The 24,319-nt window shown below is 42.3% G+C and overlaps 1 protein-coding gene across 1 annotated transcript in view; it reads left to right on the plus strand.

Moving 5' to 3' along the window:
* The first annotated feature begins 10,172 nt into the window (after window positions 1–10,172).
* syf2 (SYF2 pre-mRNA-splicing factor) overlaps window positions 10,173–24,319 on the plus strand; it is a 37,520-nt gene continuing 23,373 nt past the window's right edge. The window contains exons 1-3 of the mRNA XM_046062756.1: window positions 10,173–10,386; window positions 11,278–11,395; window positions 12,303–12,348. Of these exons, the coding sequence (XP_045918712.1) occupies window positions 11,313–11,395; window positions 12,303–12,348 (129 nt within the window). The 5' untranslated portion in view covers window positions 10,173–10,386; window positions 11,278–11,312. The remainder of the gene's footprint in view (window positions 10,387–11,277; window positions 11,396–12,302; window positions 12,349–24,319) is intronic.

Below are 24,319 nucleotides of genomic sequence, written 5' to 3' on the forward strand. Positions count from 1 at the left end.
AATAGAGAATACATTGCGGATGTTTATTTCCACTGTAAAATTTATTAAACATAATGTTAGCTAGTTAAATACCTAAATTTCTTGTTCTCCAGTGATATTATCTTGTCCTCTGCCTGAGGATAGATAAGATAACGCTGTGGCAGGTTGTCATGACTTTGTGTGTGATTGACACCTAGTCACCGTTCTGCAAAGTGGAGAGAGAGTGGAAAAACATTTGTTTGTGTTCAGTGGAGCGGACATCCCAACAGAGTCGTGTAATTGCGACTTCATGACATTTAATTCTGAAGCAGTGGTGGGCAGAGGCTGCAAAAATGTCTGTAATGGATTTGTTACCGTTGGACAGAGCCAGGTTAGGTGTTTTTCCCTTTTTACACTCTTTATGCTAAGATAAGATAACCGCCTGTTGGATGTAGCTTAATAATTACCATACAGATCCTTGCCATCTAACTCTGGGCAAGAAAGCTAATAAGTGTCCTTCCCCAAATGTTGAAATTTGCTTTAAGGCTACAGAAAACACAGAGAATGGATCCATTGTGATTGCGTCTTTAGTCTTTGAAAAAAATATGTCCCCACTTTCTCAGATACAATCTTATATTCAGGCCAGTACGGTAATATGTACTGTGATCATCACCGTGTGTTGGTCCAGAATGGAACAGAGAAATGAAATGAAGGGGAAGCTGAAATCACGAAAAAGAAGGCAGACTTCAGAGTGTCAATATATGGAGATGATGGAGGGAGATGTTGGAGTGAAGTGGTGGTGGGGGTGTATCGTAGCCTTGACCACGCAAATTAAGCATGGCTTCATGCACAGACCTTCATTGCAGAATTCACAGCAGCTGGAGAAACCACATCTCCTCCCATGGACCGGAGCCAGGGCCACAGCCAGACCCAAATACGCATCATCTTTTTTATACCACAAAAGAAAAAGAAAGAAAAAGAGCTTGAAAGGAGGGGGGTTTAAGAGGCAGAAGTAAAAGGGAGGCTGTCTGCATGGGGGTTTGGGGCAGAGGAGCTGAGGAAGGAAACCACAGGAGGATTACGAGCGAGGGGCTCTGTGTTTCAGTTAAACTTTTCTCTCTCTCGGAAACCGTTATATAGACTTGCTGACCCTCTCTCCCTCACTCAGAGCTTCCTGCCTCTCTCTGCCATGCAGAACCCCTCACCCGCTTCGAGCCAAATCGCACCTCTCAGCCGGACTGTGGCAGTTCATGAATTACTCCACAGAGAGGTGTTCTTGCCCAGATTCACTCCCTTGCTTCCTACGTACAGCGGGGCGTGGGGGGTGGGGGGTCACACAATTCTACTTTCTATATTATTAGCTAAAAACTGGCAACCTTTAGGTTGGCTGTCACCAAGTCGCTGAGTAGGCACACCTGAGGATTGCCTGTCTGACAACCTGGGGCGTAGCAGCTGCTTCTGGCACTTTGATGAATGGCAAATGAAATAAGAGTGGGAATAGGAGAGGAAGAATCACTCACTGGTGTCCTAAACCTGCACAACGCTGTGTTATTTCTCCTATTCTGAATCCTCCTGTTGACCTTGGTCACGTGACAATTGTGATTGGGTGTTCCGGCATCGTCTGGTCAGGTCTGGTTTCTCTGCTGTGCTTGGCCCGGCTTGCTGCTCTACTTGACTGCCCACAGAAGTTGGTGTTAACAATGGGTAAATGTTACAGCTAGTGTGTTTTTGAGTCAACACAGGATAATTGCACCCTCTCCAATGGTCATCCTTGGACCAGAGCTATATGCAGTGTGTGTATTGACTTTTCTTTTTGGACCCTATATTTTTCTTATTTGATCGTTTTTCTCTGGTTGTTGTTTTGGTCTGGGTTGACGGAAGTGGTTTTGAATAGCTTTCTCTATTGACATCTCCTCACTTTGAAAAGTTTAAAAGCACACAGTTATTGTGCAGAGTACAGTACCGTCCTGACCACCTACATTGTACAGTAGAAGCCCCAGCAGCCACTCCAGCTGCTGTGCATTTGCTGAAGCCTTTGTAATACAGCAGTTGTCAAAGGAAATAGATGCAATTAACTTTATGCTGTAGTTTCTGTCATATCCTGCTGCTGCCTGCATGTCGTGGTCGAGGTTTTTGCCATTTCTATTTATTATTTACTATTTCTTTGTAGTTTATAAGAGAGGAACATGTTTTAATAACAGTGTGGCTGCAGTCCAGAGTCTTCTCTGTTGGTGCAACATCACATTTCTACTCATCTCCTCAAATCTGGATAATGGGAAGAAGGGAGAGGAGGAACATCTGCAAAGAGCCTCCGTAATTATATCTGAAGATGTGGAGAAATGGGGAGGGGGGCATAAAGGAATAAAATGAATAGAGAGAGGGGGAAAGACGCACAAAAAAAATTCTGACTGTGAAATGACTGCCAGATTTCTATTTGTGCGTCTTGAAAGGCCTGTGTCTCTGCCGCTGCATATGGGATGTGGGATGAGAGCTCTGGCAAATCAAAGGCGCACTGGATAAAGATCTCTGGAAGCCCATGCTAGTAAACAGGCCCATAAAAGCGGCTTGCGGGGAGGAGCGTCAAAGAAAAACTTGAACGTCTGCCCACCTCCAATAAAGCCAGAGCTTCTGCAGGCGTCGCTTCCAGCACTGCGCATGGCCAGGCGCGCAGGGCTGCCAGTGGCTTGGACCTTCATCACTGCATCATATCCTCTGATTAAGAGCTATCAGTCATGCAGAATACTACTGTGTGTCTGATGGGTTTTCCAGATTTTATTTGTGTCTTTTTTGGGGGGGAGGAGTTTGCTCTTTTTTTCATCACACTACATGCCAAATCTTCTTCTTTCAACTTATATTACACACATTTCGCACACTTTATTTTCAACATCCATCCTGTCATTTTCTGTAATTATTAACCACCCGTTCTCTTTAAACTAACCCATTCAAGACTCTTTTTCCAGCAAACAAGGAGTGTCCTGCAGTAGCAATTGTAGTGTTCATGCTAGCTGCCTAAAACGCTTGAGTCAGCATATCTGCTCGGGCTCTGCAGCTGACTCGTTTTTTTGCACTTTATCGCTGCCAACTGTCGTTGCACACTGCATTTTTTTTCCTCCATCAAGGATGTAAGTGTTTGTGACATTGTGGCTAGAGGGGGCGGAGGTGTTGAGGCCAAACTATTTCATTTGAAACAACTCAAACCCGGTAGCATTCCAATGTAGGCAACCCTCCTGCAGTTTGTCCGAGAAGGAGAAAAAAATAGGAAATAGAAAAACATGGCTTAAGCTTTGCAGTAGAGGAGGCTGCATGCTGTGTGGCATTTGTGTGTGGTAGTTTTTCTTTTTGGTGAGCAAAATACTTCACACCACAGAAACGCCCTTTACCTTTAACACTGATAATGATAAACACTTCTCATTTGGCTGTGTTTTGTTTTCCTGTTTATCACGAGGTTACTGTATATACAATTTTATGCTAAATGTGGTACATCTCTAATATACCCTCATTTTGTCCCTATTAATCTCCCCCAGCGTCTGTGGCAAAAGCACCTCCCAACAAAGAGCACCCTGTGTGAAGGCAGAAGGAGCAGTGCCCTCCAGTGGTATAGCAGCTAAAAGGGGCCCTTCAGAGCTGCTCAGCTTTAGATGCATTCCTCCCTGGCGGTAGTCAAGGGCTCCTGGCTGACAAACGCACACACAGCAGCTTTAAAAAAAAAAATCTGTTTCCACCACAGTCTGAGGAATGTTTATCAGTGGTAAGCACACTGCCCTGGAAGCATATGGTGTGGTTTCACTGCTTTGGGTGCACGAGAGGTGAACTTAAGGAAAAATCGTATGATCATAGGAGACCTAAAGGATGGTTGAACATGTGAGTTTCTAGTAGTAAGTCCTGCTCTGTGTTATCCACCTCTTCATCAGATAAAATCACTGATAAGTATACTTGTTTTTCTTTACTTTTGACACCTTCCTCTGAAATGCCATAAAACACATGACCTACATGAAAGCACAGATATACAGTATATATACAGTATACTTAGGTGTACAGTATATGTAACTGCCAAGTTATGTACCAGTAACTAGAGCATTTGACCAGCACAACCAACCAGATCAGCATGACGTGTTCAACCTAGATTTCTCTACTTTCTGGGACACAATTTGAGGAAGACACTCCCTGAGCATGATGGGGTACAAATTGGCACATTATCTTTGGGGCCACACCTGCTTTCATTATAATTTGTATTTCACACTTACGAACATCCATATGTGGGTGTTAGTATTGTCTCATTATAGCCTTTTTTTACACCACACATACTGACGGTGTGGAAGGTAGATAAGTTCACTTACTCATGTACTGGATTTACAGTAAGTACATTTTTAAATACTTGTACTTGCTTTAGTTGAGCATGTAGTGTTTAGTTTTAGTTCATAATGTGTTGTATTGGATTGCATTATGCAGTATCCTAATACCTGTATAAGAAGGTTTTCACTCCCTAACACTGTATGGAAATCACATTTTGCTCATGTAATTAGCCAGTATTTATAAACATAAATATTCCCCCTCTAAATATATATATATTAATGCCATACACTTTGTTAAAAGACTTGTAAGATTGCAAACTCATCATATATACACACAGGCTCCTTGTCTCTGTCAGCAAGGCTTCCAGCGCTCTCACTTTAATGACCCTCACCCCAGTAGGCCTCGTTAACTTCTCCTCAGGACAAATTAGGAGGTGTTACACATGTCAGAGGTCACTCCACTGCTCTCTTATGGCAATATGCAGTTCTCCCAAATTCACAACACATGTTCACATCATCTGTAACCCTAAAAGGTGTTAACTCAAAGTTCAGCACTTCATTTAAATGCCTGGTTACTGCCACGGTTCAGCCTCGCTGAGTCACTGGCAGACAGGGGCAGTTTAATCAGAAAAGAGTTTCTGTAATGTGCTGAAGCCCCCGGTCTGTGACAGACAGCTGTGTGTCTGTGGTTCCGATTAATAGGACTTCACTATCACTGGATATAGGATATTAGCACATGTCTAGTTGATATTTTATATATATTATGATGTATTGTGATATTTTAGCTGCTCTGAGTAATATGGTATTAAAATAATAGCCCCTACATAATAGTTTCATCAGAAGCAGTGTAAAACGATGCATATTCCACCTTCAGCTTTGCTAAAAGGAAAAGCCTTTTTTCTTTTAAATTGTATTGATTTGGTTCACATTGATAAATAGTGCATTAAAATCAGCTGGTTCCAAACCTTTCCAATATGAATCAAATCAAGCACAGAGTTGCTGTTTTCCACTGAAGATTATTAGTGAAATCAGAGCCCACCGGATAGGATTCATATAACACCCGCTCCACTCTTTGGAACAAAGACACTTGTTTATTTTGGTCTGTACCCCGTGATTTCTCGAGTGTAAGTGTAAATTACATGTTGCCACCATTAAATATTAAACCCAATGGAGCATAAATAATTAATGGCATCAATTCTCATGCAACGGTGGCCGAGGAACTGGCCCAGAAAGGCCCCTTACATTAGGCTCTTCTTGAGGTTAGAGACTGTGGCCACCATACCCACTCATTTCTTTTTAGCAGGCATGATGGACGATCGCAGGAAGTTCGTAAAAGAAGATCCCCCCCATCAGAACGGCATCGTCATGGGCAGGGAAAAGCAGACTGCTGAGTGGATGTAAGTGCTTCTTCAACCACAACTAAGTATGTTCTGTGGACCTGAGGACTCTCAAGCTGTGGGCAGGATGGGTATAATGATTGGTTTGGAGGAGAGAATGGTGTGTGTGTGTGTGTGTGTATGTGTGTGTGTTTGTCCATGTTTGTCTGTGTGTGTGTGGACAAAGTGGTACAGGGGAGGTTACCCACATGGCTTCCAAAGCCTGTCAGCTGTTCCCTCTGCCCCCAAAAGTGGTGTGTTTGGGGTGGCTCTGGCATCTCAAAGTGCTACCACTTCAAAAGTTTATTCAGTAAATGGACAGCCATAATTATTGTGATGATAAAAGCTTAAAACCACTGATGGAATTTGATGGTAAATGCCTTTCCTGACATAGACCCAGACAGAAAGTGAAAATGCATATTGTAATATAAGACTAGAAACAAAGCATGATAGTAAACACTGTGTTTATTGTCAAAGTTTGCAAGCTGCTTTAACTGTCCGATAGTGTGCATTATTACTGTACAGTGTACTATAGTGCAGGGAGCTATAAAAGTCTCTCCATACATGGTTCAACAGTGTCTCTCCAGCACACTTAGCCCCCCCGGCAGTAATCAATACAGCTTAATAATAACCTATAATCAGTCTCGTCACGTTGGGAATGATGGTGACTGATAGGCCTCTGCTATCCGCCTGGCGCTCCTGCTGACACTAATGCATCTACTGTCTATGAACGACTGTTTATTACTCAATAAGGACTTTTGGAAAAAGGCTGATCAATAATGAATGGTGCTCCCTTAACTGCGTGCATGGAGGAGGCAGAGAAATAACATGTAAACAACAAAGCATCTTGTCTAATGTGTCGAAGAGTTTTACAACGGTGAGGGTGAAGAGTGTCCCTAAAAATTGGTAACCTACTCCAGAAAAAAAAAGCTTAGTGAAGTTTGTTTGACGAGTCGCATATTTAATAAGATAAAAAATAGTGAAGTGCTCCATGTATTGACCTAAAGCTGTACTAAAAAAAGTTAAAAAATTAATATTTGTAACGTGAAAGGTGTTGCTTATACTGATGAACCCACAGAGAATTATACACTGCAGTTCGTCTGAGCTCTCATATTCTTTTGATTTTACAGTCTGCAACTTTCAGCTCTCGTTTGTGTCGTTTCCAACCACAGCAGGCAGCTGTTTTTAGTGAAAAAGCTCTGATAAAATCACTGTACATTACCTACCCAGCACCAAATGACAGAAGTTAGCAACTAGCTGAACTAAAATGAGGGGGATTAAGGATTTAACTAAAAGTAGTGATGCCCAAATGAAGGATTGTAATGTTTTGGCTAGTCAAGATGGAGCTAGTTCACATGTGTAAACGTTTCATAGTTTACACATCTCAATCATATGTTTTGTATGAAAAGTTTTTCATCAATCATTTTCAGTTATTTTGCAGAGTAACTAGTAACTACAGATGTCAGATAAATGTAGTGGATTAAAAGCACACTATTTTATTCTGAAACATAGTGGATTAGAAAAAATCAAGTAGCATTGATTGAAAAAAACTGGCTAACTGAACTGCTGAGTCACTATCTGTTGTAGAGAATGGGTGAAAGAAAGCCGAGAGCTACGCAAAGTGACAGCAGTGTTGTTATACTGTTTTACAAAGCAACATAGGGCTTGATTCATTTGAACATGACCACCAGTGATTAAGTTAACGGACAATAGATGCTGTGAAGCTGTAGTTTTGCTCTGTAGACCGAGGTGGCCTTCCCTCTAAATAGAGAACCATTTCACATGATCAACACACTTTGATTCTGGCCACTGAATGGTCCTTTTCAGCTGACACTTTCAAACAGCAAGGCGACAGATATATAAAAGCAGCTCTTCAGACCTTAGAAAATATTTTGGGAAACCAAAATAGTCTGGCACTTATGAGAGAGTGAGCGCGCGCGCGAGAGAGAGGATGACACTTTTTTTCAATGTAACTGGAAGGCCGACAGGCGGCATATTGGCCTGTTGAAATCTCATTGGAAGGAGAAAGTGTTTATTTTTTTCCTTTTGGCCACAACTTAGAAACCCCAGAAATCTGCTGTCCTGTCTGCTCCACCATCTGATGGTTCAGTGTTAGCGTCTGCCTCCAGAGTTGTCAGGGTGGGGTTGGGGGCTGGCGGGGGTCTGATTAACTCTAAAAGTGGCTGAGGTTTCCTCAGGTCTTGTTTGGACATACCGAGTCCTTCCTGTGCTGAGCCCAGCCTAACACCAGAAGTAACCCAGTTAGAGCGAGAGGAGACGCCCCGTCGTCTACCCATCCCTGTCAAAATATTTGTTCCACATGGATGGTGGCTGTGTGTGTGTGTGTGTGTGTGCGTCTATGCTCAATAGGATGGTCAGTGGGACTTGTGGCACTCCATGTGTGGGCACTGCCCAGGCTTTCTTTCCTCCCTTTGCAACCACACACACTCACTCATCTCACCTTTGCAGGACGAGTGTATGTCCGTCCCTGTCCACACGCACACACCAGAGTCAGACCACCCAGGCAAGTGGGGAACCATGAGAAGGCCACTTTATGCTCCCAGACAGCCCAGTCCAACCACAGTGGCGCCCCTCTAACACCCATGTTGCCGCTATTACCCACAGAGCCTGTGTGTATGTGTGCGCACATATGCATCTGTCAGTCTATCAGCATGCACTGACAAATGTGTGTGGACGAGGTAGTGACTCTTCTCTTTATATTCTGCTAACCACAGGCTCCAGCACATTTAACTGGGTTAATTTAGTTAAATGACTCCAGTGCAACATCAGACGTTTCACATTTGCTACCTGGCAAACTTTGATGTGTTAGCATCAAGTCCAGCTCTAGCACAATCATTATCCTTGCTAATATTTATTGTGCTGTTGTTTGTTGATAGAAGCAGAATGGGAGACTGGATTGGTCAAAGTGCTGACATTTATGCTGTGCACTTGTGGCTGCGATGGTTTGGTCTGGACTTGTCATGTGACCGCCTCGACCGCCGCTTTGTTCTATCTCTCTCTGTAGACCATCACCAAACCATGATGGAAATTGCCAGGGACAAATTAGCCACATATGCTGAATAATGGTTACAACAATTGATTGGGCACAGCTTTCCTTGGGGGAGTTGTTTTACTGTGATAGAGCATATGCATTTGTGCCTGCAGAGTTCTGAATGATTGTGACTGTGAATTAAGCTTGCGTGCATGCAGAGCAGTGTGTCACATGCCTGTTTCAGCATGCCGGCTGTTGCCAGCATGCTGCATTTGTTTGTGTTTGATTCTTTGTCAGTGATCATCCACTGACATTTTTTCTCAATGCTGTGTCATTCCTGATGAGGGAGGAGGAGACGCGAGGGAATTGCACCGACATATCTGGAAAAGCATGAGTCATTTTCTGTGATGCTTTTCCAACTGAGCCTCCCACCACGCCATGCATGCCATGGCAGCCGTTCCACCTTTGATTAATGACTTCTCCTATTGTCGGTCCTCATGCCTATGATCTTTTAATAAAGTTTGTTTTTACACCCAGAGAGCCGGTTGGACTCACTGCAGTGACTCCTGGCATGGAAGTTGCCCCATCACAAACATTACAGAGTAAAACTGTCAGATTGTGCATACATTTGAAGCAGATATATTAATACATCATTCTATTGTGATCTCTTGCCACTTATTTGATCTGCATTTGTTCATGTTGCATTTACACACTCAGTTTGCTCATCATAACAAAAAATACATAATACCATAACAGAAAGCCTGCATTACAAACTGGACATGTGGAGTTTAATGGTAAACGGGGTCTAATGAAATATGCTATTAGTTTGAATTATGGGAATTGTAGGATCCAGCGGTTTTAGAGTTAGACCCATACTAGGGACTAAAAGTCAGGATATATCTGCCTTTTTGAGAAGTTTCTGGAAGTAAGTAATACTAAACTAATACTTTCAAATGCACCATTAGCAAACAAAGCTTCCACCATAACACATTATTAGAAGCTGAATTTATGTAAAATATTGTATTTGGGGACAGAAAGTCCATCATAGAATGTCATAGTTCAAGTGCTTCTGAAGAGGAGTATGGAAAAGTTCTAAGTTAAAAAGTTAAAGATAATGCTTACAGTATATTAGGTTTCCAAAATTATAGCCTGTTTGCTTTATTTTGTTGATTATGCAATGCACCGTGATTTTGTTTTAAATCATTTTACCACACCAACCTACCAGATGACGTTCCATGTGCTGTGTTTAAAAGTGGTCACGAATGGGAAGGATGACAGTGAAGGAAAAGCAAAGGAAAAATAGTACAAACATGTTAGAAACACTGTTGCCATTGCAGCAGACATGCCAGGAGGATGATGAAACCACCGGTGTGAGCTGTCCATTCAGGGACTTAGCCTCCTATTTATTTTTCTTTCCTGCCTTCTGATTGGCCAGCGAAGGCGTACGGCCAGTGAGCAACAAGCTTCCTCTCCACAGCCCGATGACAGATCTAAAGGATAGTTCCCGATCCCCCTTGTTACAAATAACTTCCTCTGACATGTTTGGGCAGGGTGACAATGTTTTGAGTGAAAACAGCTTTCAGGATTGGATGGGATACAAGCTTTCAACCCCTAGGGTGGGCTACTTCTTCAACTGCTGCTTTATCCCTCTGAAGAGAGAAAACAAGAGGGGCCAGAGAGAGAAAGACAGACAGAGAGAGTCCAAGCAAGGCTGGGATTGAGGACTGCACAAGACAGTGACTCGCCATGAATAAAAGCAGTTGGGACTGTAAGTGTTTTGGCTTTACAATGTGACACAGGCCTGTTTTTTCTCTTTCACTCTCTGTTAGTGCTTTAAAAACAGCAGGAGGAGGGAGGGGACGAGCCGGAGCAGAGGTGTGTCATTGTTGACACAGACGAGGAAGAATGCCTGGACAGTTTTCCTCTGTTACTGTGACTGGATCCACTTCTGTGGTCTGGGCTGTGTGTTCAGAAGCAGTTCCAGGTGGTTGCATGTGATCTGTGTCGTGGGCACAGACAGGCTTTGTGTCTGCACTCTCTCCTCTGGGTCGGAAATCATTGAGCAGAACACGTCCCACTGCTTGGTGTACACCGCAAATCCTTTGTTTTGAGTCAGTGTAGGTATACGAGTATTGTTGCTGCCCCTTCTTTTTTTTAAAGAGTCTGTCACTAATTGACCATTTGCTAAACCCATCCCCCAAACAGCAATTCTCTAAACACAGCTTAGCAACCATAACTAGGCATGGCAGACCTGTCAAGCTTTGAATTTCTCTACATTCAAATGAGGTGTCAGTTGAACCATAGTTCAAAGTGGAGGGTGGTGTCTTTTTTGCCTTTCCAAAAGCCAAACTGAAGTGTAAGGATTGAAGTAAACATTTGCTGTGTCTCAGTTCGGATGCTTAATACACTTCCATGTCATACACTGTGTACACTACGTACTTACTTGTGTAGTGCATGAATTTTTACAGGGTAGTGTTGTCCCAAATCAAACACGACTGCTTCTATTTCTTCTTTTTAATGGCAAATTGCAACCGGACAGAACGTTACTGCCAAGTTAATCCAAAAACATTACTGATGAGCTTCTATCTAACAGCAATATATTGGTACTTAGTGGGAAAAAAACACGTGTATAACTTACATTCGTGTGTGTGTTCACCAGAGCAACCGCTGAAGCTTCCCTCCCCTTCTGCAACGATGCCAAGATGGCGACCAATGAGGGAGACAAGAGTCCACTGTTCCACACTCATTCTTTTGACCGTAATGAGTATACCATCCAGGTACTCATAGTGCACTGCATTTTCTTATAATTGTCATTGTGAATGCAGAAAATTGAATGTGTCTATCTGCACTAAAGTAAGCTAACTAGCATACTGCCTACAGAAGTAGCCAAGTTTTACATATAATGCCAAGGAGCACATCATTAACTAACTTTATGAGGTTACAGGTTACAATTAAAAGCTTTAGCTGACTGTTACAGGCCAGGACCCCTGAACCCAACCTCAACATAAATATGCATCATAAAAAAATCAAGTAGTTGTGATTTGGAGCCAGGAACCCTGCTTACGTAATGTACTGTAGGCTACAACTAGTTTATACTTTTTTAATTTTGGGTGTGGGGTTGCCAGGCAGGGACGGAGATAATTCATTTTAAATGGCATGTTCAATACACGGGAAGAAAGAGGTGCTGGAAAATGTTTGACTTGAACATCACAATTTGATTAAAACGTATTTGTATGCAAAAATAATTTATTAACATGTTCCACAGATTCAAGGGCCTTATGTCTTTAAATGAGATATATAACAATACATGATATTCTCTTTAAAATAAAAATGAGGTATCACTGAAGAATTTTGGTAATAATGACTGGACAATAAACCATCTATCTGTGCCTCATTTCTTGTACATTTCCTGCGTGCAAAGATTCGGATACATGAATGCAGCATTAGAGAACATAAGGAATTCTTGTCATTGAGACAGAGACTAACCTCTCTCTCATATGTGTGAACATATTTATTTGGACACTTCAAGGGCCACTTTAGAGTAGGTGATAACAGACAGCATGACTGCAACAAGGTAGGCTAATTGTTTATTCAAAACTGCTGCCCTATAGTTGCATAGCAAGCAACGGTCAACTCTTTTTTTGTCCCTGTCTCCCTTACACTTTTTCCTTTTCTTTTTATCAGCTGTTCTTTGGGGCAAGTCTTCCTGATCAAGCCCATCGTAACGCTGGTATGTTCCCCGCAATTGCCTAATCAGAGAGGATGGTGAAATCAATGAGGTGGATGGATCCTAACAGGAATCTGAAATGAACACCAGCGCCTAGGATCAATGAGTCTTCGCCTCTGTATGTTTGTATGTGCGAGCGTGAGGCGCTGAAGATGTTCGACCTTCACCAGGACAGCAGTGCGTTTTGCTTGGGCTGTAATGGGCCACTTTTGGGAACTGATAGAGGGGGAGGAAGGGGACGTCAGAAAGGGTGTTAATTAGAGGCCGAAGGTCTGCGGAAGGAGTCAGCCACCACAAGCCACTTAAATCAGAGCACAATCTTTTGAGGCCAAATCAATCTATCTATTGTATGTCAGGACAACTGATCCTGTATGATCACTCATAGCCACCATGAAGGATGCATGAGTTGAAGCAAATGCATATTGATTTAGTCGACGGCAATTGTATTGGAAACCAAAGGCAATAAAAAACAAACATTTTGATGGCGACAGTGGATGAGGGTAGAAACCGGATCTGACATGATAAGATAAGATAAGCAAAAGACCAAAGGAAAACCACATGGATGAGAGGTGAAGAGAAGAGAGACTCTAGAGTGGCTTGTCACCATCTCTTCGCCATCTGGTCCCCATCCACTCTCCCATGACTCCAGTGATGTCACTGAGAGGAGATGGTACCAATTAGAAACCAGACTGAAGACATCTCCGGAACGAGAAATGGGTCTCTGTATCAGTAGTCAGTGGGCCAGAGGCTTAGAAGGATAGCACCTTTGCCACCAAGGTCAGGCATAAACATGTTTGTAGTTATGGCTTTTGATATTCAGTATTGATCCTATAATTGTCCAAAAGAAGGGTGCAAAGCAAATCGTGTCATCATTATTCAACTTTGTAGATAATGGCCATCTGGCTGGGAAAATCCACCACTTTTTAAAGCTCCTCTGTCACCTCAGGAGCGAGACGAGCAGCGCTGGCTCTCCTCTTATTTCTTTATCAGGACCGGAGACGGCTCTAGCGCTTTCCCAGAATCTGTCAGGGCCCGGTGAGCGCAACGCTTCATCCATCACAGGAGCCAGCTTCACAGGCTTTTCATTTTACTGGGGAGGCCCACTTCTGAGGCCAGGCCCATTAAGTTTTCACATTCGTGTCCCAACGCCTGTCATTTGGCTCACATCATCCGAAACACTCTTTCATTCTTGCTGTTTCTCTCTCTCTATACCTCATGTCCCATTTATCTTTATTTCTCAGTTCCTCCCTCTTTGCCCCCCATTGCTCCATCACTTTTCTCACTTCTAATGAGGAGTGAACTCGTTTTGAAAATTATGACGTGATCCTGAGGTCAAAGCTGCAAATGAAACACACGTTTCGGAGCTCACCCAAGACAGATTAACAGAGGATGTACAGAGCTTCCAAAATAAAGGTGCTTCAGTGTGTGCGTGCATGTGTGTTCTTTTTATAGTGTGACTATTAGTTTGCAGTTATCCCACATAAACAGAACATCACGCTGTAATTTCTGGTTTAACAAAACAATCTGCCTTCATCCTCAAGTCACGTGCATACTAAACAAAAGAGTGAGAACAGCGCTGGTCTTCGTCAGCAATTAAGTAGAACAGTTCTCGATCTGCTGAACGGCTAATTGGCCATCTAAACACTATCAGGTTCCTACTATTACTCTATTTCCCTTCCTTAAAAGCATGGCGTGCAGTGTGTGTCGTTCTGGAGGGCCTGATCACAGGCTAACATTGTTGACAGTCAGATTTAGTCTTGGAACAGACCTGATGCCTCAGTCGCTTTTTCCCCCTTCATCTTCTCTGACCATTTAAAAGTGGTTTTGGTATCACTGCCAATCATTCCGCAAACATTTTCCCTAATAGGAATCCGATGACTCAAGGCAATTTATCCCTCATTCTGGCGCTGCCTAAAATTGTTGTGAGGCCACAAATCTGGCATGATAACATTTGGTCTCAAAGGAGGCGAAATGGCGTCTCTGAACTATCCCTGTTATGGGTCTCCACTGTAACACAGTGATGCAACACTTACCCTGAAATACTCTCTTCCAGATTTGTGCCTGTCATGTAGGTACCAAGTATGTCTCATAACTTACACTAAGTATCATTTATTTAATGCAAGACTATGCAACTTTTGAAAAGAAAAATTTATTCAGATGCAATAAAATTTATATTGCTGTGTAACTGACATTATGAAGTCAGTTTGATGACTTGAAGACTCAAGAGAATTTAGCCTAATTGCAAATTCACGGAGTCCTCCCCTGACATACAATATCTATGCTGAATCACGTGATTAAAGGTTTACAGTTCAGCTTTTCTGACCAAACCTTTGAGGCCTAACTTATATATTTAGTCATCTTTCCCACATATTGCTGGCAAAATTGCTGTTTGTTCGCGCACTACCAACATTATTGGTCAATTATAGTAATAAAGCCATCAGCAAGAATGTGTACCTATCACCCGCATGCTTACATGTGCATCTTTGTGTGTGTGTGCTAGTAGAGATACAAAAGCTGTTGAAAACGTTGCTTCGTGGCACCACCAGTGGTCAAAACTGCACAGGGTACTTTTAATTAATTGTGATTTCTTCAATCTCTGTCATCCATTATATGGCTATTTAAAACACATGTTCAGTAGTTGTTTTATATGGCTGGAATTCTGGAATATTAACAGCCATATTGGCCAGAAAGAAAGTCTAGTGTAAACTCTGGTTCAGCCTATTATCGGTATAATCCAGTAGAAATGTATGTAAATGCTGTATTGTAACAAGTAGTATACGTGACATAGCTGTCAAGTAAAGTACAACTGAAAGCCACTAATGATTTTTGAAAATAATCAACAGTTGTTCAGTAGTTTTTATAATTCCTGGAGGTTTCAAAGTCATTAGCACAGAAATAATAGCACAAATTCTCAGCTCATTTGAAAATGCTGGAGGGAGGTAAATTTCACTCTACACCACTGACATTTACTTCCCTCCAGCTCCTTCTTGCAAAACATGCCACACACTTGAGTAAATCCCATGTAGTATTTCTGTAATAGGTGTTCTGATTGTAACCACAGCTCCCAACTCATTAGACGTGAACAGACATGGTGAGGGTTGGGTTTTGCCATCTCATTTGCATGTTTTCATTGTTGTTGTGCCAAGCAGAAATTTGTGGCAATCCACATCAGACTTCCAATAAGGCAGCATTTAAAGTAAACATGCTGAACATTCCTGTGTGTTGTGATTGTGGTGCAGTGTGTTCTCACACGTTCTGTGGCAGCGTTTGAGGCACGAATTGAGCTCTGCTTGTCAATACTCAAGAGTTAGGGTCCAAAGAGAGAGTACTGATTAGGGGTCAGTGGTCTGCAGGCGGTTTATTTACTCATCTCTGCAGCTCGCAGTTTGAAGGGAGGAGCTTTTGAAGTTTGAAGGAGGTCTCTTTGTCGATTTTGACCATTTCTCCTCTCTTATCCTTCTCTGTACCACTCGAACCTCCATCCAGGAAGGAAGCAGTTGTTGTGAAACACTCGGCCGGCTTCCTCTGTACATCATCTATCAGCTCTCTCGGAAAAACAGCAACAAAGACAGAAGTGGTTTTGGACATTTTTCTATCTATCCATCAGTGTGTTTGGGTTATCTTGCAAACCACCAAACATTTAGTGTAAAATATTTTTGCATATGTGCAGCACTTCAATGAAAATACACTTTTATTTAATCTTTCCATTTTGACTCATTCACTCTATCTCTCTCTCTCACAGCTCTTTAAGGTGTTTACATAATGAACATATTGAATTTGTTACTGGGCCCAAGTCTTATTTCCACTTCACTCTGGATAAATAAAAGGATAGACCCTATATTAAAACATATTTTTAAAATTATATGATAATTAAACCAATTAGAAGTTGTTTATGGGCCCGTGCTTGGGTTATGGCCACTTTGGGCATGCCATTGAACAATGTGGATCTTGTTTGGCTGACGTTTGAAGCGGTTTGGCTGTTTGGAGGGTCCTGTTAACTGAGACTTTTAAATAGCTGCTTTTTGAAGCTCTGTCGTACGCTCTGCACTCGACCCGAGGGGGACATTATCAAATTTAACACAAAAACACACATTCTGTTTGTCAGTCATATCCCCTTTACCAACCCGCCCCCAATAAAAAGTCACTGGTCCCTTCTTTCTACTAGAGCTCCACCTACCTTTCAACATCTTCATCCTGACTGGTAAGTGTTGATCGCACTTGGCCATATCTGACATTCCCTTGAAAGGCGCTTGTGAGTTTCATCTTGGTGAATCATATGAACATCCTTGAATCACTTTTAAACAGGCCCAAACTTTGTTAGCACCTTCTTTTCCTCCACAGTCACATTAACTGTTACAATGAAATTTAACTTTGAGAAAGTTAAAACAACAACAACTTTTATATTATGATTATCTCACCTCAGCTTTTAAAGGATCCAATTTTAATATTGAGAATGTCTCTACACCTATTGTCTTGTATCTTGGAGTGGAGCAAAGATGTATGAGAAACCGTGCATCATTGCCTTTCCTCTCGTACATTTCAGAGAAGGCTTTCACAAACCACTGGTAAAAATGTTTGTCTCAAGTTAATGGTTCTCTGCTCACACTTGAGACCAAACAGAACAAACAAAAAGCACTTATGTCAAACAGCATCCTTCATTACATAGGAAAGAGAATGTTTTATTAACTCTAAATAAGCCCCACACCTATCGTAAACACCTATATTACTGTAATGCTATCATTAAATGAGGAAGCCTTTCAGCCTGATAAACAGCAAACAACTCTCCATTTGCCTCTGACTAAAATGATTTAATGGCCAGACTGAATCAGTGAAATTAAGTTGCTGTTTCAGTCCCAATGTATAAGCAGTGTAGCCTGAGCCAATGAGAACTTCCAGTATATTCCTCTAACTCCAGGTAACTGTGACTTCTGAATATTTAGCCCAAAAATAAACATAGTAAAATATTTTCAGACATGTCAAGAATATATCTGAAGACATCAGTAAATATTATTAAAAGAAATGTAATGCCTTTTTGCACACACAGTGCACTCCTGCCCTGCCACACATGGACACGCCCATCTCATTATCACATAAGCATCAGGGCAATTTTAAATTTGGTGGGGGAAATAGATGATGATTAAATATGGGCCAGGACCCAAAAGAATAGGATAGCTCAGTAAAATGAGCCAAAAAAAAAGAGAAAATGATTACCTTTAAAATTATTTTATCAATGGATTGATGGTAAAGGCCAAATATATAAAGATTTTTGCTCTTTTTACCAACATTATATTCATATGTATTCAATCATCTTTGTCTGATAAACTCCATTTTTTCAGTCTCAGGCCTCCATTGGCATAAGGGTGTGACATGTGATCTGTTTTATGGAGCTCAGGTTTCATCAACCCTTTGCCTACGCACCCATAAATCTATCCGCTGCCTCTAATATTGTTGAGTGTTGATGGACGCAGCATCATTGGAGCATCATGCTGCACGATAAGGCCTTGTTTACTTTTGAATATCAAACGACTTATTCCATGCCTATAAAGAACCCACATGTCTTCATGTGTGGGAGGACTCATACCTCTGGTTAGCCATTATCTTACATCAGGTTTAGCATGCTAGGCCAGAACCCAGACCAGGCTTGAAATGGGCGATTGATGTGAAGTGTGTGTGTGTGTGTATGTGTGTGTATGTGTGTGCGTGTGTGCATGTGTGTGTGTGTGTGTGTGTGTGTGTGTGTGTGGGGGGGGGGGGGGGCTTTGTAGGCCGGCTCCATTGGATCGGCACTAGCTGCAGCACTAGCACCGCTAGTCCTGCTCAGGGTATTTTTAACTGTCAGCACTAAAATGCTTCATTCAGCCCCAGCATACCCCCCCACCCACATCGTAACCTCAGCCAGAATACCTTCACTTCTGTTTACACAGCACCACAGGCAGACTTGCCAGCTGTTTACACATGCGCACACACACTCAGACGCACACACACATACTCACACACATACTTAAAAAACGCAAGTATGCAGCATGCTTTTTCTGCTATACACACAGACAAACACTCAAACACAGAACACATCTATGCAAACTCAGTCTCCCTGAAAACATATTCATAGTTTGCAAAGGTGCACACACAAATAGACTCTTCCATTCGTACTGTACACACACACACACATCATGTGATTTGGCCCAGGCCTGTCCCGTCTGTTGGCAAGTTAGAGGAACGGAATGTGTAAGAAACGATGCCCACACATCTAGCAGCCGCCCATCGCTCGATGTTGGCATCGCACACAGTGGGGAAGTGTACCGAGTGAACAGCAGTAGAGGAATGCAGACAAATAACTTGCCTTTATTAAACAATGCTTCTGCAATTAAACTTGCTCTTTCTCACCTTCTGCCTCTCTCCCTATAATCATCTTGTGGAGATAATGGGTGGCACTGTGTGACGAGACGATGGTTATCTGTGAGAGCCAGCCAGAGGGCAATCAATCATTTTGGTGAGACAGCTTTATGACTTCTAATGAATTTCTCCCACGCCACCACCAACGCTAGATATTCAATTGCAGCCAGAAGAAGTTTTTGTCTCCAGGCTGAAATCTGAAGGCATTTGTCTGCCACTATCTGAAGTTGTTCTCTTTTGGTAAAAGAGCTTTTTCTCGGCGTGCTTGAGATCCGAAGTAGACAGCAATTGTTTTCCCACACCTACTGTTCTGAGATGTTTCAACATTGCATCACCCCCTGTGCACAGCTCCCTCCTGGGCCCCTGTGTCTCTCTCCCTCTGTTAGCTCCTGAGTCTGTTCAGTGCTAATGAATGAACGAGGGGAGCTGCGGCTGGGCTTCTCTGTATTTTTAGGGCTGTGTGCCTGTGGTCTATGTGGCCTGTCCCATTCAGTGGAGCCATGGGGGGATATTTTTGGCCACGGGCTGAGTTGAGTCCAGGCCCACACAGAATCGCTGACAGACGCAGGCAAGGAGGAAAGAGGGATGTTTTCCTATTGGGAGGAAACCAGGCCTGATTATGGAGGGGAGAGAGAGAAACCAAGAGAAAAGGCAGATGCGTGTGTGTGTGTGTGTGTGTGTGTGTTTGTATGGAGCAGATGAGGAGAGAGAAAAAGAGATTCTTTTTTGGATTTCCACACCCTTCCTCTTTGTAGCCCACACATTTGAGAGCCTTTTAATTTGACACTTTGGTCTAATGAAGAAAACAAAAAGTGCGTTAATGTAATCCACTGAGACACACACACACAAGGTCAAAGTAACCACACACCACACACGTGTTCACATGCAAAATTAAAACACAATAATGATAATTACTGTAATTGTTTCCCAGTTTTATATTATGTTTTCCCTCCGCAGTTGGTTTAGTTCGTATTAATGATATTAAAGACACCCATAGTCTTATTTATACAGCTCTCCAGATGCTATTTCAGTTGGCTCACTGATTGGAGCGATTTGCATGCTCCATGTAATGTGGATACAGCTCTCAGGCTATGATTCCCCATATTAATATTTAATTGCCATCAAAGTGTGTTTTCAAAGTATAGGGTGGCGCTCCGGTCTCTCAGCCCAGTCACGATAGAGCTGATTCTGGAGCGGGGTGAGGAGCGTAGTGTGGTTGCAAAGAGACGAGTGTTCTGTCATCTTATCCCTCCCTCCTCATGCGCTGGCACCTGTAGCGCCTCTTCAGCAACAGTAAATCACGTGACCATTTCCTCACGAAGAAATCCTAATCCTCGCGACCAGATCCGTCCGGGTGCAAGTAGCTGCCTCGGCCCAAGACATGTTGAAACCCGAGGCGACGGCATTAAGAATTAAAAACGCTAGAAAGTGGTCCCTGTGCGCGCCTTGTTTTGTCATCAATGTTCCATTAGTGTCACTTTATTCCGCGCCTCCCCTCCTTCTGCCCTTAGTGTGTTTGAGTCAATATCGGGAAAGCCGGCCCGTTTCTGCCCAAATGGTTACAAAATACCTTCTTCACGCCTAAAGAGCTGACAGAGGTTATTAGGCTGATCTGCATTCTCAGCAGTGGACAGGGCCAAGCAGATAAATCAGAGCTGCTACAGATATGTTATCTCAAGCCCTGGGAATTTGCTCAGAGAGAGAAAGTGTGGTACAGGCGCTTGTTGAAATCCATTCATTGTTATAAAGCAGCAAATTGAAACCATCTTATCTAGAATAAGTCAAACACACACTGAGACATATTTCTCTCAGGCGTCCTTTCCTCTGCAGTTACCCTGTAATGTCTTGGTTTCAGAGCGGGGTACCTGACTTCCTGGACAGTGGCCTTGGTGTTTAGAGGGCTGTCCTCCAGCAGGAAGTCTCATGGATATAATACCTACGTGTGGCTCCAGCCAGTGGCCAGTGTGGTGATGTTGATACAGAAGCAGACCTGACACACAGCTGTTGTTTATGTTGTGGCTAGCCCAGGTGGACGGGCCACAGCCACAAGCCAACCTAACCCCGAATCCACAGATCTATAGTCCCAACCAGAGCTGTTTTTAAGTCTTTTGGAGGAAGACAAGTCAGTCAGGTCTCTCCCAGTAAGTCTCAAGCAAAGTCCTAACTCCTTTAAAGCAAGTTTTAGTGGAATTTCACATTTCCTGTAAAGCTCTCAATGCTGTCAATGATTAAAATGAAGTCCCTCAAACCCACTTTACTGGAACTTTTTAAAATATATATGCTACACGTAAGTGAGAAGAATGAAGAGGTCTTGATACTTACTGCTCAAACAGCGATGTTGCACCCTTTATTCTTACAGAGATGACTACAGGGTTAAAAAAGAAAGTGAAAATATGATTCAAGACTATGTGTAAATCCAGAATGTTATGTGTGCATATTAAGGTACATGAATTGACATTGAGAACATGAATTCTCTCTCTCTACTCAACCACAACATTGGGCATAACAAAATATGCACACCTTCAGTTTCCAGGTTTCGTTTCCTAATTGTTTCAAGGAGTTTACATGTAACTATTAATTTACTAAGACGTTTCCTGGAACCATTATTATATGTTTATTATATTGAAAGTGGAGTGGACTAGGTGCAGTCGGTAACTCCCAGTTAATTTAGCTTTCTAAGAAAACTCCAGTAATGATAAAGTAGTTAGTTACATAAAAATAAAATAGGTCAGTTTGATTGAGTTCATAAGAAGTTGTTAACGTCTAAAAATATTTACCTGGAAAGAATTTTGTTAGGACACTCGGTTCATAATTATGGCAGGGGGAAGTGAGGCAGAGAACCATTGAGTGATCCGTGTAAGTGAGCTAAGTTTTTTTAAATGCCTCACAAGTTATTAAGAAAAACAAAGCAAATGACAAAAACATCAATGATATGCCAGTCTGTTCAAACAGGCTGTTTTAAAGACCAACCAGACTGCTGTATAATGTATAAAGAGAGGCTGTGCCAGAGCTATGGAGCCACAATGGGAAAAGCTTTTTCACCCTCACTGTTGAATTTTGGCAGATATGCTTAGTTAGATGATAAGACCACTCTCACAGCTATTTGAAGCTAGAGCCAGGAGATGATAATTAGCTTAGTTTAGCTTAGCATAAAGACTGGAAGCAGGGGGGCACAGCTAGCCTGGCTCTGCCCATAAACATTTTGGGTTTTGTGTGGATTAAACAAACAAGATATAGCTTTAATTAGTGAGCTGGTTCCAGTCCTTATGCTAAGCTAAGCGAATCATCTTGCTGTTCAGATTAAAAATTAATTTACAATGAAACTGAAAACTGTATTCTCAGTTAGTGGTTAATTTAAACTCTAATTATTACTACATAGGAAGACTTGTCGGCAACTGATCAAAAGCCCTGACCTCACATCCACAGATCCTTTGGAGGAGACCAAAGAGGTTGGTAACTTAGACAAGAAATTGACTTAATGCTACATCTTCTAAGAAATTCTTACCTACTTTGTAAAAGGATTTCCTAATGAATTATTTTAGAAATTACAGCTTCTCATAAACTCTATCTAACTAAATCTATCTCGTCCATTTTCTGTGTAACTACTATTTGTTTTTATGGCTGTTTCGTAGAACATTGAGGCAGTATTAACCAAATGTGCCTGCTACACTTGTTGGTCATGTTCGCTGTAATTAGAACATAATGGCAGGAAATGTCTTAAGACATTAACATTTACAAATAAACTCCTTTCTAAGAAGTTACTAAGAAACAAAGGAACTGAGAAAATAAAGATGATTATCTGCTGTCTAAGGACAGCTTAAGGCACTGCTCTCCAAGAAGCTTTCAATAAGGAAAATACAATCTTGATATAGTTTTTTTCTGTCATGATATATGAGATTTGTGAACCCATATGCGGCAAACTTCCCAAAACATTGTTAAAGCTCGATGGCTGCATGTACAGTGCATGCATTGAGTTGTACTGATATGCATCTACACACACACAGAGGCAGTAACAGAACTCTCTGCTCCCTGGCCTTGGAGTCATCTCACTACATCAATAAATACAGCAAAATAGCATTAGCAATAATTTCAAGTATATGACCAGGCTCTAATATGATAGAATTAGTATCAGTGTTTTAAGGTTTGGCCATTTAGGTGAAATTCTAAGCCGGGCAGGGAGTAATTTGGACACAGGGAAAATTGATTTTGACCATCAGCACTTTCTCATTTTCAAACAGCGCCTGCGGCTAAATGGGTTAGCCTGTTAAGCACATTACACAGGTAGCTTCTCCTTTCCTCCCCAATGATTATGTGTCCGCCTTGAGCAATTGATATTTCTTGCAAATAAGAAAATTATCATATTCCATGACTGGAAAGAGAGATTAAGGCCTGCTGTTATGGAGTGGAGTCTCAGGACTGAGAGAGGGAGTCCAAGGAACATTTTTCTTTCCTTTTTTTGTGTGTTTGAAGGGTGGGGTATGTGTATCAAATGTCCCAAGCTATATTAGAATTGGGCCGCTGTCAGGCATCATCAATAAAACTATACAGTGATAGACTATAAGTGGTGGAGGGGGGACAATGAGGCATGGAGGGACACTGAGACAGAAGGATGGGCGTTTACTCTGTGCTAAGGCTGAAAGAGCTGGGAATATATACAGTAGGGTGTGTCATAAGAAACCTGTAATTTCTCCACCAAATTGTGAATTGGTCTCATAAGCCATAACTCTAACAAAATTTCTTTCTTTTTCGCTGTTGTGTCTGAATAAAGTTAAAGAAGCATTTCATGCAAATCAGCTGTTATCATTTAATTAATACATTCTTCTTCCAATGAATGACATTTATCTTTCTTTGATCTATCTTATCATCCCAAATAAGCAAGGAAGCCCTGTAATGATCAGTGGGCAGTCACACATTCACTTGGGTCAGTCAGGCACCAAAGAGGCCATGAGGCAGAAGTTACTAGCGATGAGATGTGTGCCATGATGTGGATTATTGAGCCTGCTGCATATCCACTCAGTGGAGCCTTCCCCTGCAGCACTCCCGCCCTGTGGCCTGAGAGGCTGTCTGCAGACTGCAGCTGGAGCCCCTGGCGGTCTAAGTGGAACCACATGGGGGAACCTGATAGTGGCGCTTGGCCAGAAGAGAAGTTAACCTGGGCAGTGTGGCAGGCAGCTTCAGGCCTTTAAGATGGATGGTCACTGCCTTTAGGCCTGACCCTTCTGCATACACGCTCAAACACAATATCATCGTAATGTCATCATACATTCACACATATGTATGTACGCTCATGCATGCCTGAACATAACACTTTCTCTCACTTGCCTTGATGTACACACCTCATCCATCTTACACCCTCTCGGGGGTTTTCTGCGGCTGCAGTGCCCTCAGGAGTGGCCGACCGATAAGGAGCATTTACCGTAGGGCCAGTCGGCATGTGCACAACACCAAACACACTAATGGGAGGGAGACAAAGCCACAGGCCACAGACATCCAGTAAACAGCAGACCACAGTCCACGAGATATATGCTCGCTCTTACATTCAACCATGCAGGTACACCGAGGCACCAACCAGAGTTGTGAC

This window comes from Micropterus dolomieu, linkage group LG11, assembly GCF_021292245.1.
Source record: "Micropterus dolomieu isolate WLL.071019.BEF.003 ecotype Adirondacks linkage group LG11, ASM2129224v1, whole genome shotgun sequence".
In the NCBI taxonomy this organism is placed as follows: Eukaryota; Metazoa; Chordata; class Actinopteri; order Centrarchiformes; family Centrarchidae; genus Micropterus; species Micropterus dolomieu.